Below are 16,381 nucleotides of genomic sequence, written 5' to 3' on the forward strand. Positions count from 1 at the left end.
AATATCCCAGAACCTGCGGAGATCGAAGAAACTTTTCTAACTTTTTATCCCTTGGAAAGTATTAACAGATGTTTCTGATTTTTTTTCCTATTTTTTTGTTGCATTTTGTTTCTGTTTAGTTGTTTATTTATTATTTTTGTTAGAAATGTGAAAATATTAAATTTAGGTTCATGTAGCTCAGTGTTGGATCTCTTGCACGGCACATGTCACCATCAGTGCTCAATGGATCCCAATGGGATCTGTCGAATTGGGGTCTATTGCTTTGGCGAAATAAAAAATAGCTGCACATTCAGGATTATCCGGCATCTCAAATGGGGAACAGAACCTTATACATTAATATTCATAAAGGTATAATTATGGCTAAAAATTAAGGACATGTCTGATTTACAACTTTTTTGTTGCCTATCCCCAGGATAGCTGATTAGGGATGGGAGAACCTGAACAGTAAAGTTCGGGGTCCGTACTGGACACCTAGTGTCTGTGCACAGACCCTGAACACGGACTTCTCCTAGAAGTCCATGTTACTGCTCAGGTTCGGGAACCCGAATAAAGTTTGTTGAAAGGCTGCAGCGCCACCAAACAACAAGCTATGACTGTATGGGCACTTCTTCCGGCTCCATCACAGCCATGTCATATATTGGTATAGCAGTGATTGGCTGGCGGCACACAGTATTAAATAAAAAATAAATACTTTTTTTTTTTAAATGGTGTGTGTTCCCCTTTAATCTTGATATCCAGAGAAGGTAAAGCTGACAGCTGTGGGCTACAACCCTCAGCTGTCAGCTTTATCTTCGCTAATTATGAAAAATTAGCACGGAACAGCAGATGCAGCATGAAATGGACTGTTTTTCGCAAGTTTTGGTCTCGAGATCAACATTAGAAAAACCTAAGTCATGTATCAACCTGTTCCAGGAAAACTATACAAGGAGCCACGTATCACGGTGAAGGAGCAAAACCTCAAACCAGTCAATAACTTCACACTTTCCCGTGAAGTAACCATAATCGCTGAGGTTAATAACAGAATTGCCAAAGCCAGTGCCGCCTTCGGCAGACTGCGTAACAACGTCTGGGAGGAAGGGGACTCAGCCTTACCACCAAGCTGAAGGTCTACTGCGCGGTGGTCCTCACCACACTTCTCTATGCTAGCGAGACCTGGACAGTGTACAGCCGGCACGCTACACAGCTTAATCACTTCCACATGAGTTGCCTCCGCAGACTCCTCCACATCAGGTGGCAAGACAATGTCCCGGACACGGCAATTCTGGAACAAACTGGGCTCTGCAGCATTTACACTCTCCTGCTGAAAGTCCAAGCCAGGTGGGCTGGACACGTGGTTAGAATGCCTGACAGCCGACTACCGAAACAACTGCTGTACGGAGAACTGTGCCAAGGAAAGCGAGCAGCTGGGGGGCAGAAGAAGCGCTATAAAGACTGCCTTAAGGTGTCTCTCAAAAACCTGGAAGTTAACACCAATGAATGGGAAGAGCTTGCCCTGGATCGTCCAGGTTGGCGGGGCAGGATCACCTCAGGAGCCAAGCTAAAGCAGACAGCTGGGGGCTGGTATTCTCAGACTGGGAAAGGGCCATGGACATTGGCCCTCTGCAGCCTAAAAATAGCAGCCTGCAGCCACCCCAGGAAAGGTGCATCTATTAGATGAGCCAGTTGTGGCGCTTTGCTTAGCTGACAGCGTGGGAAATGTTGAATGTTCGGCCTCCCCCCTTTCATTAATGTGAATGGGGTCCAGGTTTGGGTACCCTTCCCGAACCAAAATTTTTAACAGTTCAGTCCAACGGGTCCACCCATCGCTATAGCTGATATATGTGTCACTGTCAAGGCCCCCACCGATCCTGAAAATGAAAGGCTCAAAGTCGCTGATCTGAAGGATGGAATAGTGAGAATTAAAGACCACCACGTCTATGGACAATTAATGCAATGGTGGTCACACATGCTCACTCACTCTATAATATATAGAAAATCCTACTAGAAACTTTCAAATATTTAGTCATTCCCTGATACAAAAACTCAATATACAGAGTATCACTCTGCTCACTTTCCACAGACTGTATGTACAACGTGACAAGTTCCCGTGACACAAACATTATAAACCATCGTTGGGCTTTTTCTCATGTTCCTTTTTCGCGGTTTATTCTACATTAGCGATTACTGGCTCAATTTCTATTTAATACTTTGTAACTTTAGAAACATTTTAACAGAAATCAACATAAGAAAAAATAAATGAATTCAATCGGTGACTCATAATGTACAGCGCCCATTCTGAGCCTTGTTTGGAGCTTTTAGAGAAACTAAAGTGTACACGTGCCGATCCACAAAGCAGACCAGAGCAAAAAAAACAGCCTTGCAAATCAGACTGAATAGATGTCAAACAGAAAAACAAAATATTTATCACTTGCACAAAAAATAATTAAATACATTTTTTAAATCCCTGAGGTCCCTTGATTCTGTCACTGTTTTCCGTTTTGCACTGCATCACTCCAATGCCAAGATATTTATATTTGTTGCTTTTTGAAGCGCAGCATGTGAAATCTCTGGGTGTTTCTTCAGCGTCTTCTTCACCCCTCCCTCCCAGATGTTGCCAATCAGCGCTCAGACAGTTCTGGGGCTGTTAGATCAGCTGCCAAGTTGTGATTGGCACCATCTGGGAAGGGGAAGACAATGAAGCTCAGTTACACTACAAGCAGAGATTTCACATACTGGACAACAAAAAAACAAATATAAATATCTCTGCAATGGAGTGACGCAGCACAAAATAGAAAAAAGTGGCAGAATCAGGGGAGGGATTTCTTCAAGATTTCAAACTTTTTTTTTATCAGATGACAGGTCCTCTTTAATATACATATATTGTTTTTTTTAGTAGGAAAAGTAGCAAACTTACAAGTGACATGAAGATAGAGGACGTCGCTGTCGATGCCAACGTTATTTTCCGCATAGGCTGTGACTTGATATATTCCAGGGTTCTTATATATGTGCCGGATACCATCCTCGATCTTGCTAAAATTTGCGTAGGACACCGCGCTCCCATCCCCGAAGTCCAGCTGAATATTTATTCTCTGTAGATCTCCCTGGAATATAGAAAATATCTCATTTGTAAAGATGATGATAAAACGTGTAGGTCATCAACATCCCGACATCTCACCAAGGGTCTATGAAAATGTTCTGCTCCAGAAATGGCAAGAAAAGCAACGATAACGACCAGGTGATTCCAATACAGCACAAATGGCGTTATAATATTATGTATCACTAGAAGAAGCCTCACTAGAAAATAATATACAGTAATTGTTCTGTAGAACAAGCCTGGAAAAATAAAAGGTTCTCCACTTTGGACAATCACTAGCTAGACTGGTCACTTGACAATACGCTGATCACAAAGTGTCCTCCTGACGGGATCTCCAGGGACAAGTCATGGCTTAACCTGGCAGCAAGTGATCACTTTCCCTGCAGCACCCCCAGAGGGGAAATGTAGAATTACACAATGTTCATTGACATCAATGCAATGTCCGTACAGAACACAATGGCTCCTTCAAAGTGAGAGACGCCCCTCATTCTGGCCAAGAGATGGGGATCTGAAAACTCAAGGTGTTTAGAAAAGGGTTTGCTAAACTGGGCAACACGTTCAATTTTCAGACCTTATATATATTTGTCTTTTTTTGCTTTCTTTTCCAGCATCAGTGGAAATCTAGGACCTGATGCATTAAGTCTGGCATTCTACAGGCTAGTCATAACGAAGAGGAATTTGAGGTCAGAATGCGCCAAATTCATTGAGAGGCACACACCACTTAATTTGGGGCATCTTCTCAGCAGCATGCGCCTCCGTGCTCCTCACCAGGAACGTTACTCCAGTTGGGAACTGGTATAGTTCTGGCTTGAGTTACTCCACTAAATTGGATTGGCCGGCTGGGCACCACCGCACCCCGTTTGGGTCATGCTCCTCTTTGGCAGAGCTGGTCGGTCTAGACTGGCATTGAAAACGCCAAAAGTTGCAAAATTTGTGACTTTTCAAAGTGTTTTATACCGGTTTTCTGGAGTGGTCTCTTACTATAGTTTACTATATGGTGGAAATGAGGGTCTGTCAACCCTCCTTACTCTTTCTTTAGGATTCTGCGCCATTTATTGCGCTCTTGATACCGCTGATGGACGGTATTGTATATGCTGGAATGTGATCCAGCCATTATTTGACCGTTTTTTTTCTTCCCTCCTGATTGTGGTCGTTTGATCACCTTGAAGACATAAATTTGGAAATTCATGTAACAAAATAAAGATCTCAATATACGGATTAACCCGTTTGTGACCATATAAAATAGATATATGTTGTAAGGGGGTGTAAGGAGAAGACTCAGGAGGTCTCAGCGGCTCCATACACGGTGGGTGTTGGACGGATTACAAAACCAACTTCCGCCTCTGACAGCAGTGGTTGGAGCTAGATCTATACAGTATTTATTCCACTTGGGCGAAAAGAAACAAACAAGAAAAAAAACAGCATTGCCATTTTTTATTTTCTGCCCCTCCCCCCAATGCAATAAAAATGGATTACAAAAAAAAGGTGGTATGCATAAAAACAACTTGAAAGACAAAAAAAGGCACCATGACACCTCTCCATTGACAGAAAAATATAAAAAAAAGTAATGGGTCTCAGAAAATGGTAAATTGAACGGAGTCTTTCGAAACTTCAAGTCGTCTTCCAATAAACAAAACCTTCCACGACTGCGTCAATGGAGAAATAAAAAAAGATTGGACTACCGGGCAACTTGTGGCCGCACAACCTTAGATGACCACGTCTCGTCACAATTGCTCGTTATGATGGTAAATTGGGGTCACACAGAAATGCAGCAGAGTTGGGTCACGACCACTTTTGGGTCAAAATGCAGCTTCATTCACTATCGGTGAGCCCCCGACTTATGCCACGCAGCTACAAGTCCAACGTCTCCAAAAACATCCACAAGACCAGGACTCACCTGCAGCACCGAACACTGAACTTCTGAAGTCCTGAGCTCCGGGCAGAAGCCGCCATCTGATGGCATTATCACTAGAGCAGGTTTTATCTGCGGATTTTCCCGCTTCCAGTCATAGAACACATTCTAAAGGCCACAGGGTTTAACTGTTTTATTGATTGTCCACAAGATGGACGGATCCATTAAAGGTCACACGGTTCCTAAATTAGAACTCATCTATCAGATTCTCGGCTTGTGAGCCGCCGTCAGGCGCGTCGGAAAGGAATATTTCCTGTAATGGTATAAGGATCATGTCTGTGGGATTCGCGTCTAGAGGCTGCGATTGAGGACAGTAGGGAGGAGAATGAGGAATTTGGGCGACTTCCAGAACTGAAATCGTAGACATAATGTACACATTCAAGCACTGACACACATGGGCCCCTGTGCCGGAACAATATATGGGCCCTCTGCAGCCCAATAACTCATCAGAATGCACAACTCCACCTGCTTTGGAGGCAGATGTGGCCCCCTGACCTTTTGGGCCTCTATATTGCTTCTCCGGTTGTACCAATGATGTGTCCATGGTGTGCTCGACAAATATATGCGAGTCCCCGCAGCTGCATGTCTCACGGCTGTTAGACAGCCACAAACACATGCAGCTGTCGAACAGCCCTGAGAGACTCAAACATATTATTTGATCACGCCAAAGACACTCGGTTAGCATCCGAGCATGCTCAGATAACACCTTATCCAAGCATGCTCACTTATCATTAGTGCAGCGGGGGGGTAATTTATGGGACGTTAAGGGCAAACACATTTGTACTCGCCTCTCGCCTCGCTGCTTGACGAATTTGGACACATTTGTACTCAATGTTTTTTTTTTTTACCAGAGACTTTACCCTTATGGAAAATGAAGGAGCCTTCCCCGAAAAGGGAACCCAAATTCAGTGTAAACTGAAAGATCTTTCTTCCCTGGAACTAAAGGATCAAGTCCAAACTATATTAACAGATCAAACCCTGTTAGATCATCCATTAGAGCTGGTCCTACAGACTAGGGTGAGACGTGTTCTCCAGACACTAATGAAATCCTGATTTATCCAGGAGATGGGCCAAATGGTAGAAGAATAAATGATATTGCACCATCTAAGGCTCGGAATTGGGCAGTGATCTTAAACTTGTGCGTCACTGTTCAGCCATGCAAATTCAGTCTACAAATACCACCAAACGAGACTCGGGAAGACGAGGCTTCAGGGGGCATTTTTGGAGCTGACCCTGCAATGTACAGGGGATGTCTTTGGTTCTCTCCAGGTTTCAATACTCGGTGGTCCCATTCTGTCAGGTTTTAATTATTCAAAGCTTGGCTTTTGTTGACTTCAAGGGGTCATGAGCCGTAGGGGCAGGTGATACCCCTAACAAGAGGGGCTTGAAGAGAGGAGGCCAGAACTGGTTTAATCACATTTTTCGAGCCCTGTCCCACCACTGGAGTCTGAGCCATAGTAGTCACACTATTGGGAAGCCCTATCCCACCACTGGAGTCTGAGCCATAGTAGTCACATTTTTGGATCCCTATCTCACCACTGGAGTCTGAGGAACAGTATATTCTTCGGTCTCCTGGATTTTTCCATCAGTCATCATCAGTTAAACCACTTCTTTCCATTCCTGTTTTTCAAAGCAATTGTTTTGAGTGGGTGAAAGGATGACTTCTTTCCCTGGATGAAGACCAATTTACCCAACATATTCGAGTCTGATGATAGCTGCGGAGGGCATTGCTTAAGAATTATCTTCCATAAAGTTTCTATTGAGTTCCCCATAAGAGGAGCATTTCCTTTAAGGTTTTTTTTCTTTGATAGAGAAGTTCTAGGCAAAAATCAGACGACAAAGCCTAATCCCCGCTCACATGAACGGGTTGTCCGTGTGGTACAGGACTTGAAGTGTCTTCCTGGGCAAGAGATACTTTACACTTCTCACCTTGGCCGACGGATGGAGATCCCGAAGAGCGGACCCCTCTATTAAGTCAGAATTTAATAATAGGTTGTATGACGACGGGTCTTCGAATCAGAACAAACCCCTTTATGGATAATCATAGGAGGAACGACGCATTGAGTCAATTCTCCAAACCTGGAGACTTGGGAACTTTCTTCCCATATCAAAGTCTTTTCATTATAAGTTTTTGTGAAGTCATGACGGGGTCACCATTCTTCAGACTCCCTAATCAGCACTCATCCCGTACGTCGTCCCTCGTCTTCTCCAGGTTTGTCGGGAAAGTTACAATGAAGCGATTAACAAGTTTCCACCACCACGGCAGGTATCACGTCGCCAATGGCTGTCTGCACATTGCACAAAGCTAATACACTTCAGACACGTAACCGGCAAACACCGCGGCAGCCTGACTCATTCCGGGCCTGCTGGATATGAAATATTGAAAGAATTCACTATCCTCAGACAATGTCCCTATCTCAGAGTTTATGAATATAAATTAAAGTGGAAATGAGACGCTCCAGATGGAAAAGGTGACTGTTCTGCAAATCCATTTATGACATGTTCCGGAGGCAGCACCGCGGCACGGTCTCCGCGAGAGCTACAGCGCAAGAGTATAGAAAAGACGTGTGTAATGTCAGGACGCGACGACACCTGGAACGGCTCAGACATCTTGTAAGGTGGAGATGCAGCAGAGCCGAATGTGTCAGCGCATCTGGCTGCAGTCCTATGTAAGACCGCCGCTTACACACAGACTGACTGATTGCGGCACCTTCCTAGGGAAGTACGGGGCAAATTGTTACAAATAAAATTTAACATCAATGATTTTATTGTTAAATCATATGTTAGAACTAATTTATTTACCTCTTTACAATGCAAAAATAAGGCTGTCACTAAGTAAGCGCCATTCAGTGCTCATATATTATAACCGTATAACACCACAATACGCAGCTCAGATAACAGTCAAACTGATAACAAGTAAGTGCAGCCATACCGCTCCCAAATAATACTGCCATACTTTGCTCGACTAATAAACTAATACTGCCACCAACTATATGTAACCAGACCACTACTAAATAATACTGCATTATAGTGCTGAAATAATAGTCGAATACTGCCACCAAACAGGTGTAACACAACCATTCCTAAAGTAATACCGCCTACAGTGCTCAACTAACGGTCAAACTAATATTACTGCTAGATGCAACCATACCGTTCCTATATAATACTGCAATACAGCTCTGAACTAATAGTCCAATGAATTCTGCCACCAAAAAGATGTAACCATACCATTCCTAAATAATACTGACATACAGTGCTCAGCTAATCATCAAACTAAGGCTGACACTACATTGGTGCCACCACACCATTCCTAAGTAATACTGTCATATAGTACGCAACTAATAGTTAAACTAATGCAGCCGCCAAATAGATGCAACCATTCTATAACTAAATACTACCGCCATACAGTGCTCAATTAGCAGTCAAGATAATTCTGCCACCGAACAGGTGTAGCCATACCATTACTATCTAATGCCACCATACAGTGCTGAACTAATAGTCAAGCTAATTCTGCCACCGAACAGGTGTAGCCATACCACTCCTAACTAATACCGCCATACAGTGCTCAACTAACAGTCAAACTAATTCTGCCACCAAACAGGTGTAGCCATACCACTCCTAACTAATACCGCCATACAGTGCTCCACTAATAGTCAAACTAATACTGGCACCGAACAGGTGTAGCCACATCATTCCTAACTAATACTGCCAAACAGTGCTCAACTAACAGTCAAACTAATACTGCCACCAAATAGAGGCACCCATACCACTGCTAAATAATACAGTATTGTAGTATTGAAATAATAGTGAGATACTGCCACCAAACAGGTGCAACCAAACCATTCCTAAAATAATACCGCCTACAGTGATCAACTACTAGTCAAACTAATATTACCACCATACCTTTACCAAATAATACTGCATAACAGCGCACAACTAATAGTCCAACAAATAATGTCCTCAAACAGGTGCAGCTACACCATTCTCAAATAATACCGACATACAGTGCTCAACTAACAGTTAAACTGATGCTGCCACAAGACGATTCCTAAATAATACTGTCAAACAGTGATCAACTAATAGTTAAACTAATATGGCCGCCGAATAGATGCAACAATACTGTTACAAAATAGTACCACCATACAGTGCTCAACTAATAGTGGCACGATATGACAAGCTTTACATGATTTTGGGATACTCTGTCAGGAAAGGTTTATGCTACACTTGTCTATATGTGGCCACCTAGTGGTTGTGATGTGAATTGCAGCCTGTAGAGGGTTTTTTTTTTTTGCTTGAAATTTTGTATCAGGATTAATTGGAGTTATTAACCAAATGTATCGAATGATGTACACCAACAGGGCAATACAGATGTGTGTGTATAGTTACATATATACGCCCTCTTACATACAGGTCCACCTTACCCCCAGGGCGCAGTACCCGTCCGCAGGAGCTCGGTGACATCCGGCACTGGTCGGAATCCCGTGCCCAATAATAAATGGCGCGGACCCTGCAGGATCCGGCGGCTCGCCCCGGCTGACACGTTTACGTGTAATTTTCCACTATCTATCCTCACTCTTTCTCCAGACTCGCTGGAAAACAAGGCAATTGGGAACCAGAATGGCAAAGGAAATAACAGGCAGATTGGTGGCGATAAGTGGAGAAAAACACAATACGCTTATAATTAGGTTCCAGAAATGCGGCTATTCTGTAACCTGCGGGCGGATAAATCGCTGCATTTTTCATACTGTTGTAAATGCCGCTGTTCTCCTGAATCCGGCGATGTTCTTCTTATGTTCCTGCTCCTCTCCATTGCTGAGATATGACCCCATCTTCTATATATGTAAAAGTTATCTTCTTAGCCAAGTGGGAGTGGTCTTCAAAAACCATAACCATGCCCACTTGGATAAAAAGACTAGATTTAGATGCACTGGGAACGTATCTCAGGAACGGAGAGGAGCACAAGAAAAACAGTGCCGGATTCAGCAAGCACCAGGCCCTTGTTAAAGGGAATGTTCAGTGCTTGAGTTGAACCGCCACCAATTTACTAAAGTTAGGTCATCAACATCATAGTCCTGGAAACCCCTTTAAGGGATATTTACATATTAATGATTTGCAAGAGGCAAATTATCGATTGATTTTTCTGACCAATCCACCAGAGAAGGCTTGAAGTTCAGATTTCTCCCATGAATCGGCTCGTGAACTCCCGCGTGGATAAATACATAGCAGTCCAATGAGATAATCTATGGCGGCACGCTTCTCTGCTGGTGGTTTCCTGATCATGTGAATTGGAGTAAAAAATACATCACATCCATAGATATCTGCTGGACTGCATAATTAGGATGGGTGCACAATATCTGCTTAAACAGATCCAAGTTTAAACACAATCTGTGCCCACCTAGCCTGATTTCTAGCTCCTCAGTGTCCCTCCTCCCTGCTGCTGAGGCTTTGCCCAGGTAGTTTGATTGTCAGCTCCTCAGTGTCCCTCCTCCCTGCTGTTGCTGAGGATTTTCCCGCCTAGTATGATTGACAGCCCCTCAGTGTCCCTCCTCCCTGCTGTTGCTGAGGATTTTCCCGCCTAGTATGATTGACAGCCCCTCAGTGTCCCTCCTCCCTGCTGTTGCTGAGGATTTTCCCGCCTAGTATGATTGACAGCCCCTCAGTGTCCCTCCTCCCTGCTGCTGAGGCTTTGCCCAGATACTATGATAGTCAGCTCCTCAGTGTCCCTGCTCCCTGCTGCTGAGACTTTTCCCAGATAGTATGATTTCCAGCTCCTCAGTATCGCTTCTCCCTGCTGCTGAGGCTTTGCCCAGATAGTATGATTGCCAGCTCCTCAGTGTCCCTCCTCCCTGCTGCTGAGGCTTTGCCCAGATAGTATGATTGCCAGCACCTCAGTGTCCCTCCTCCCTGCTGCTGAGGCTTTGCCCAGTTAGTTCGATTGTCAGATCCTCAGTGTCCCTCCTCCCTGCTGCTGAGACTTTTCCCAGATAGTATGATTGTCAGCTCCTCAGTGTCCCTCCTCCCTGCTGCTGAGGCTTTGCCTAATTAGTTTGATTGTGAGCTCCTCAGTGTCCCTCCTCCCTGCTGCTGAGGCTTTGCCCAGTTAGTTTGATTGTCAGCTCCTCAGTGTCCCTCCTCCCTGCTGCTGAGGCTTTGCCTACCTAGCCTGATTGACAGCTCCTCAGTGTCCCTCCTCCCTGCTGCTGAGGCTTTGCCCAGATAGTATGATTGCCAGCTCCTCAGTGTCCCTCCTCCCTGCTGCTGAGGCTTTGCCTAATTAGTTTGATTGTGAGCTCCTCAGTGTCCCTCCTCCCTGCTGCTGAGGCTTTGCCCAGTTAGTTTGATTGTCAGCTCCTCAGTGTCCCTCCTCCCTGCTCCTGAGGCTCTGCATGCCTATTATGATTGTCAGCTCCTCAGTGTCCCTCCTCCCTGCTCCTGAGGCTCTGCATGCCTATTATGATTGTCAGCTCCTCAGTGTCCCTCCTCCCTGCTGCTGCTGATATAGATATGATATAGGTATCTATGTATTAATGGATGCAGCTTGTATTGTGAAATCTGGTGACACTTTAAGGAAAATGTTGACATCTAGAAAAGAAGAAAACTGACTTTCTTTTTGCAGATGTTTGCACAGAAGACTGATCAGCCGCTCAGGTCACTGGTCATCTCCGCTGTGCTGCTCGGCAGCACGCTGAACGCTGGTGAACAGGGGAAGCCCCACACAAGCCGCGACCTGCGAGGAATCCTCTTGGATGGAAATAATCAGTAACATTGCTGACGCGTCACGCTCCTTCCAGATAAACAATTTGTCTCAGCACAAAACTGCTCAAACTCCATTTCCTCCCGGTGTCCGGAGAGCGCGATCTCCATCCATCACTGCGCGATCAGCAGCGGCGACGAGGTCAAAGCCGCGAACACAACAATGGCCGCATCATAAAAGAGAACTTCAGGGAAAGGGCCACACAGGACAAGCCGGCAGGTCCTGAAATCCTCTGTGCTGCTGGGGACTCTGCTCCTCACTGTCAGTCCGTGACCCCCGATGTGTCTCCATCTTCACGGTACACCACGACCATGCGCATGTTACCGGCAGCCGGGAGTCCAGGTCACTGCCTTCTACAAGGTCAGCAAACTCCAATCCTCTGTGCTGCTGGGGACTCTGCTCCTCCCACTGCACTGTACGCCTCTCATACTATGGCGGCTCGAGGAGCCCTGTCCTCACTGATAGCATCACATAGGTGGCCGGGTACATTGGGGTTTTCTGCTTTACAATAACAATGATGATGAGAACAAAAACAGTCACATTTTACAGGTGAAGATTTTCATATTTTTCATTATTCGTGATCCTACCTCCTCCAGGTGCACGAGGAAGGTGACGTTCTGCCCATTCTGCACCCCCAGTCTGCCATTGATGGTGGTCAGCTGCAATCCGAGTGGAGCTTTTCCTAAACATTCCTGAGGTTTCGGAGAATACTGATCCCGTAATCCGTCCGTGCAATTATTAGACACGATCCTGCGATATCTGCAAAATACCAAATAAAGAGTCACATCGAAACCTGTCTACACTGAGCAGCAAAGACTGACCTACAACACATGTAATGTATAGTGAGTGCAGCTCTGGGGTATAATACAGGATGTAACTCAGGATCAGTAATGTAATGTATGTACACAGTGACTGCACCAGCAGAATGGTGAGTGCAGCTCTGGGGTATAATACAGGAGGTAACTCAGGATCAGTAATGTAATATATGTACACAGTGACTGCACCAGCAGAACAGTGAGTGCAGCTCTGGGGTATAATACAGGAGGTAACTCAGGATCAGTAATGTAATGTATGTACACAGCGACTGCACCAGCAGAATAGTGAGTGCAGCTCTGGAGTATAATACAGGATGTAACTCAGGATCAGTAATGTAATATATGTACACAGTGACTGCACCAGCAGAATAGTGAGTGCAGCTCTGGAGTATAATACAGGATGTAACTCAGGATCAGTAATGTAATGTATATACACAGTGACTGCACCAGCAGAATAGTGAGTGCAGCTCTGGAGTATAATACAGGATATAACGCCGGATCAGTAATGTAATGAATGTACACAGTGACTGCACCAGCAGAATAGTGAGTGCAGCTCTGGAGTATAATACAGGAGGTAACTCAGGATCAGTAATGTAATGTATGTACACAGCGACTGCACCAGCAGAATAGTGAGTGCAGCTCTGGAGCATAATGCAGGAGGTAACTCAGGATCAGTAATGTAATGTATGTACACAGTGACTGCACCAGCAGAATAGTGAGTGCAGCTCTGGGGTATAATACAGGATGTAACTCAGGATCAGTAATGTAATGTATGTACACAGTGACTGCACCAGCAGAATAGTGAGTGCAGCTCTGGGGTATAATACAGGAGGTAACTCAGGATCAGTAATGTAATGTATGTACACAGTGACTGCACCAGCAGAATAGTGAGTGCAGCTCTGGAGTATAATACAGGATGTAACTCAGGATCAGTAATGTAATGTATGTACACAGTGACTGCACCAGCAGAATAGTGAGTGCAGCTCTGGGGTATAATACAGGATGTAACTCAGGATCAGTAATGTAATGTATGTACACAGTGACTGCACCAGCAGAATAGTGAGTGCAGCTCTGGAGTATAATACAGGAGGTAACTCAGGATCAGTAATGTAATGTATGTACACAGTGACTGCACCAGCAGAATAGTGAGTGCAGCTCTGGAGTATAATACAGGATGTAACTCAGGATCAGTAATGTAATGTATGTACACAGTGACTGCACCAGCAGAATAGTGAGTGCAGCTCTGGGGTATAATACAGGATGTAACTCAGGATCAGTAATGTAATGTATGTACACAGTGACTGCACCAGCAGAATAGTGAGTGCAGCTCTGGGGTATAATACAGGATGTAACTCAGGATCAGTAATGTAATGTATGTACACAGTGACTGCACCAGCAGAATAGTGAGTGCAGCTCTGGGGGATAATACAGGATGTAACTCAGGATCAGTAATGTATGTACACAGTGACTGCACCAGCAGAATAGTGAGTGCAGCTCTGGAGTATAATACAGGAGGTAACTCAGGATCAGTAATGTAATGTATGTACACAGTGACTGCACCAGCAGAATAGTGAGTGCAGCTCTGGGGTATAATACAGGATATAACTCAGGATCAGTAATGTAATGTATGTACACAGTGACTGCACCAGCAGAATAGTGAGTGCAGCTCTGGGGGATAATACAGGATGTAACTCAGGATCAGTAATGTATGTACACAGTGACTGCACCAGCAGAATAGTGAGTGCAGCTCTGGAGTATAATACAGGAGGTAACTCAGGATCAGTAATGTAATGTATGTACACAGTGACTGCACCAGCAGAATAGTGAGTGCAGCTCTGGGGTATAATACAGGATGTAACTCAGGATCAGTAATGTAATGTATGTACACAGTGACTGCACCAGCAGAATAGTGAGTGCAGCTCTGGGGGATAATACAGGATGTAACTCAGGATCAGTAATGTATGTACACAGTGACTGCACCAGCAGAATAGTAAGTGCAGCTCTGGAGTATAATACAGGAGGTAACTCAGGATCAGTAATGTAATGTATGTACACAGTGACTGCACCAGCAGAATAGTGAGTGCAGCTCTGGGGTATAATACAGGATGTAACTCAGGATCAGTAATGTAATGTATGTACACAGTGACTGCACCAGCAGAATAGTGAGTGCAGCTCTGGGGTATAATACAGGATGTAACTCAGGATCAGTAATGTATGTACACAGTGACTGCACCAGCAGAATAGTGAGTGCAGCTCTGGAGTATAATACAGGATGTAACTCAGTACCAGTAATGTAATGTATGTACACAGTGACTGCACCAGCAGAATAGTGAGTGCAGCTCTGGAGTATAATACAGGATGTAACTCAGGATCAGTAATGTAATGTATGTACACAGTGACTGCACCAGCAGACTAGTGAATGCAGCTCTGGGATATATTACAGGATGTAACTCAGGATCAGTAATGTAATGTATGTACACAGTGACTGCACCAGCAGAATAGTGAGTGCAGCTCTGGGGTATAATACAGGATTTAACGCAGGATCAGTAATGTAATGTATGTACACAGTGACTGCACCAGCAGAATAATGAGTGCAGCTCTGGAGTATATTACAGGAGGTAACTCAGGATCAGTACAGGATCAGTAATGTAATGTACGTACATAGTTACTGCACCAGTAGAATAGTGAGCGCAGCTCTGGGGTATAATACAGGATGTAACTCAGGATCAGTAATGTATGTACACAGTGACTGCACCAGCAGAATAGTGAGTGCAGCTCTGGGGTATAATACAGGATGTAACTCAGGATCAGTAATGTAATGTATGTACACAGTGACTGCACCAGCAGAATAGTGAGTGCAGCTCTGGAGTATAATACAGGATGTAACTCAGTACCAGTAATGTAATGTATGTACACAGTGACTGCACCAGCAGAATAGTGAGTGCAGCTCTGGAGTATAATACAGGATGTAACTCAGGATCAGTAATGTAATGTATGTACACAGCGACTGCACCAGCAGAATAGTGAGTGCAGCACTGGGGTATAATACAGGATGTAACTCAGGATCAGTAATGTATGTACACAGTGACTGCACCAGCAGAATAGTGAGTGCAGCTCTGGAGTATAATACAGGATGTAACTCACTATCAGAAATGTAATGTATGTACACAGTGACTGCACCAGCAGAATAGTGAGTGCAGCTCTGGGGTATAATACAGGATGTAACTCACTATCAGAAATGTAATGTATGTACACAGTGACTGCACCAGCAGAATAGTGAGTGCAGCTCTGGAGATTGCTGCAGGATGGTATGTGTCATGTCCCACGACTTGAGAAATCATTTAATGTTTGCATTGTTTGTGTTCCATCCTTTCTTTCTAGGCAGAAGTTTGCCTTTCCCTTTATTTTGTCCCAACTCTCTCACTGTAGTCCTGTGATGTATGTTTGTTCACGCCCTTATTCTCCATTTTGTCATCATCCCCATATCTGTATGCATCCTATTACATGTCCTCTGTTGAATATTCCTTTTTACCTGCTACTTTCATCATAATACAAGAATTTCGGTTAAAGCAATCCTCTTTTCCTGGAGTCTTCTTACATGAGATCGTGGCTGAGTTAAGCTATCTGATAAATCGGTATGAACGTGAGTACAGGTCAATACGGAAGCGCCCAAAAGAATAGGTCTATCCAGGCACCACTGCGTTCTACATATCCATGAGTCAGAATAGTAAAAAGGAATATCCTGCCTTCAGAGACAGTAACTCAAGGTCTGTGCTGAACCCCAGTGGAAAAGGACATTTCCCAGATACACAGTAACCCAGTTCCCA

At 44.4% G+C, this 16,381-nt stretch overlaps 1 protein-coding gene across 1 annotated transcript in view; it reads right to left on the reverse strand.

The window, feature by feature from the left end:
* The window catches only part of SORCS3 (sortilin related VPS10 domain containing receptor 3), a 694,652-nt gene that overhangs the window by 43,152 nt on the left and 635,119 nt on the right, over positions 1–16,381 (reverse strand). The window contains exons 18-19 of the mRNA XM_077258082.1: positions 12,327–12,498; positions 2,894–3,080 (exon numbers count right to left, since the gene is read on the reverse strand). Of these exons, the coding sequence (XP_077114197.1) occupies positions 2,894–3,080; positions 12,327–12,498 (359 nt within the window). The remainder of the gene's footprint in view (positions 1–2,893; positions 3,081–12,326; positions 12,499–16,381) is intronic.

Source organism: Ranitomeya variabilis, chromosome 4 (genome assembly GCF_051348905.1).
Source record: "Ranitomeya variabilis isolate aRanVar5 chromosome 4, aRanVar5.hap1, whole genome shotgun sequence".
Classification (NCBI taxonomy): domain Eukaryota; kingdom Metazoa; phylum Chordata; class Amphibia; order Anura; family Dendrobatidae; genus Ranitomeya; species Ranitomeya variabilis.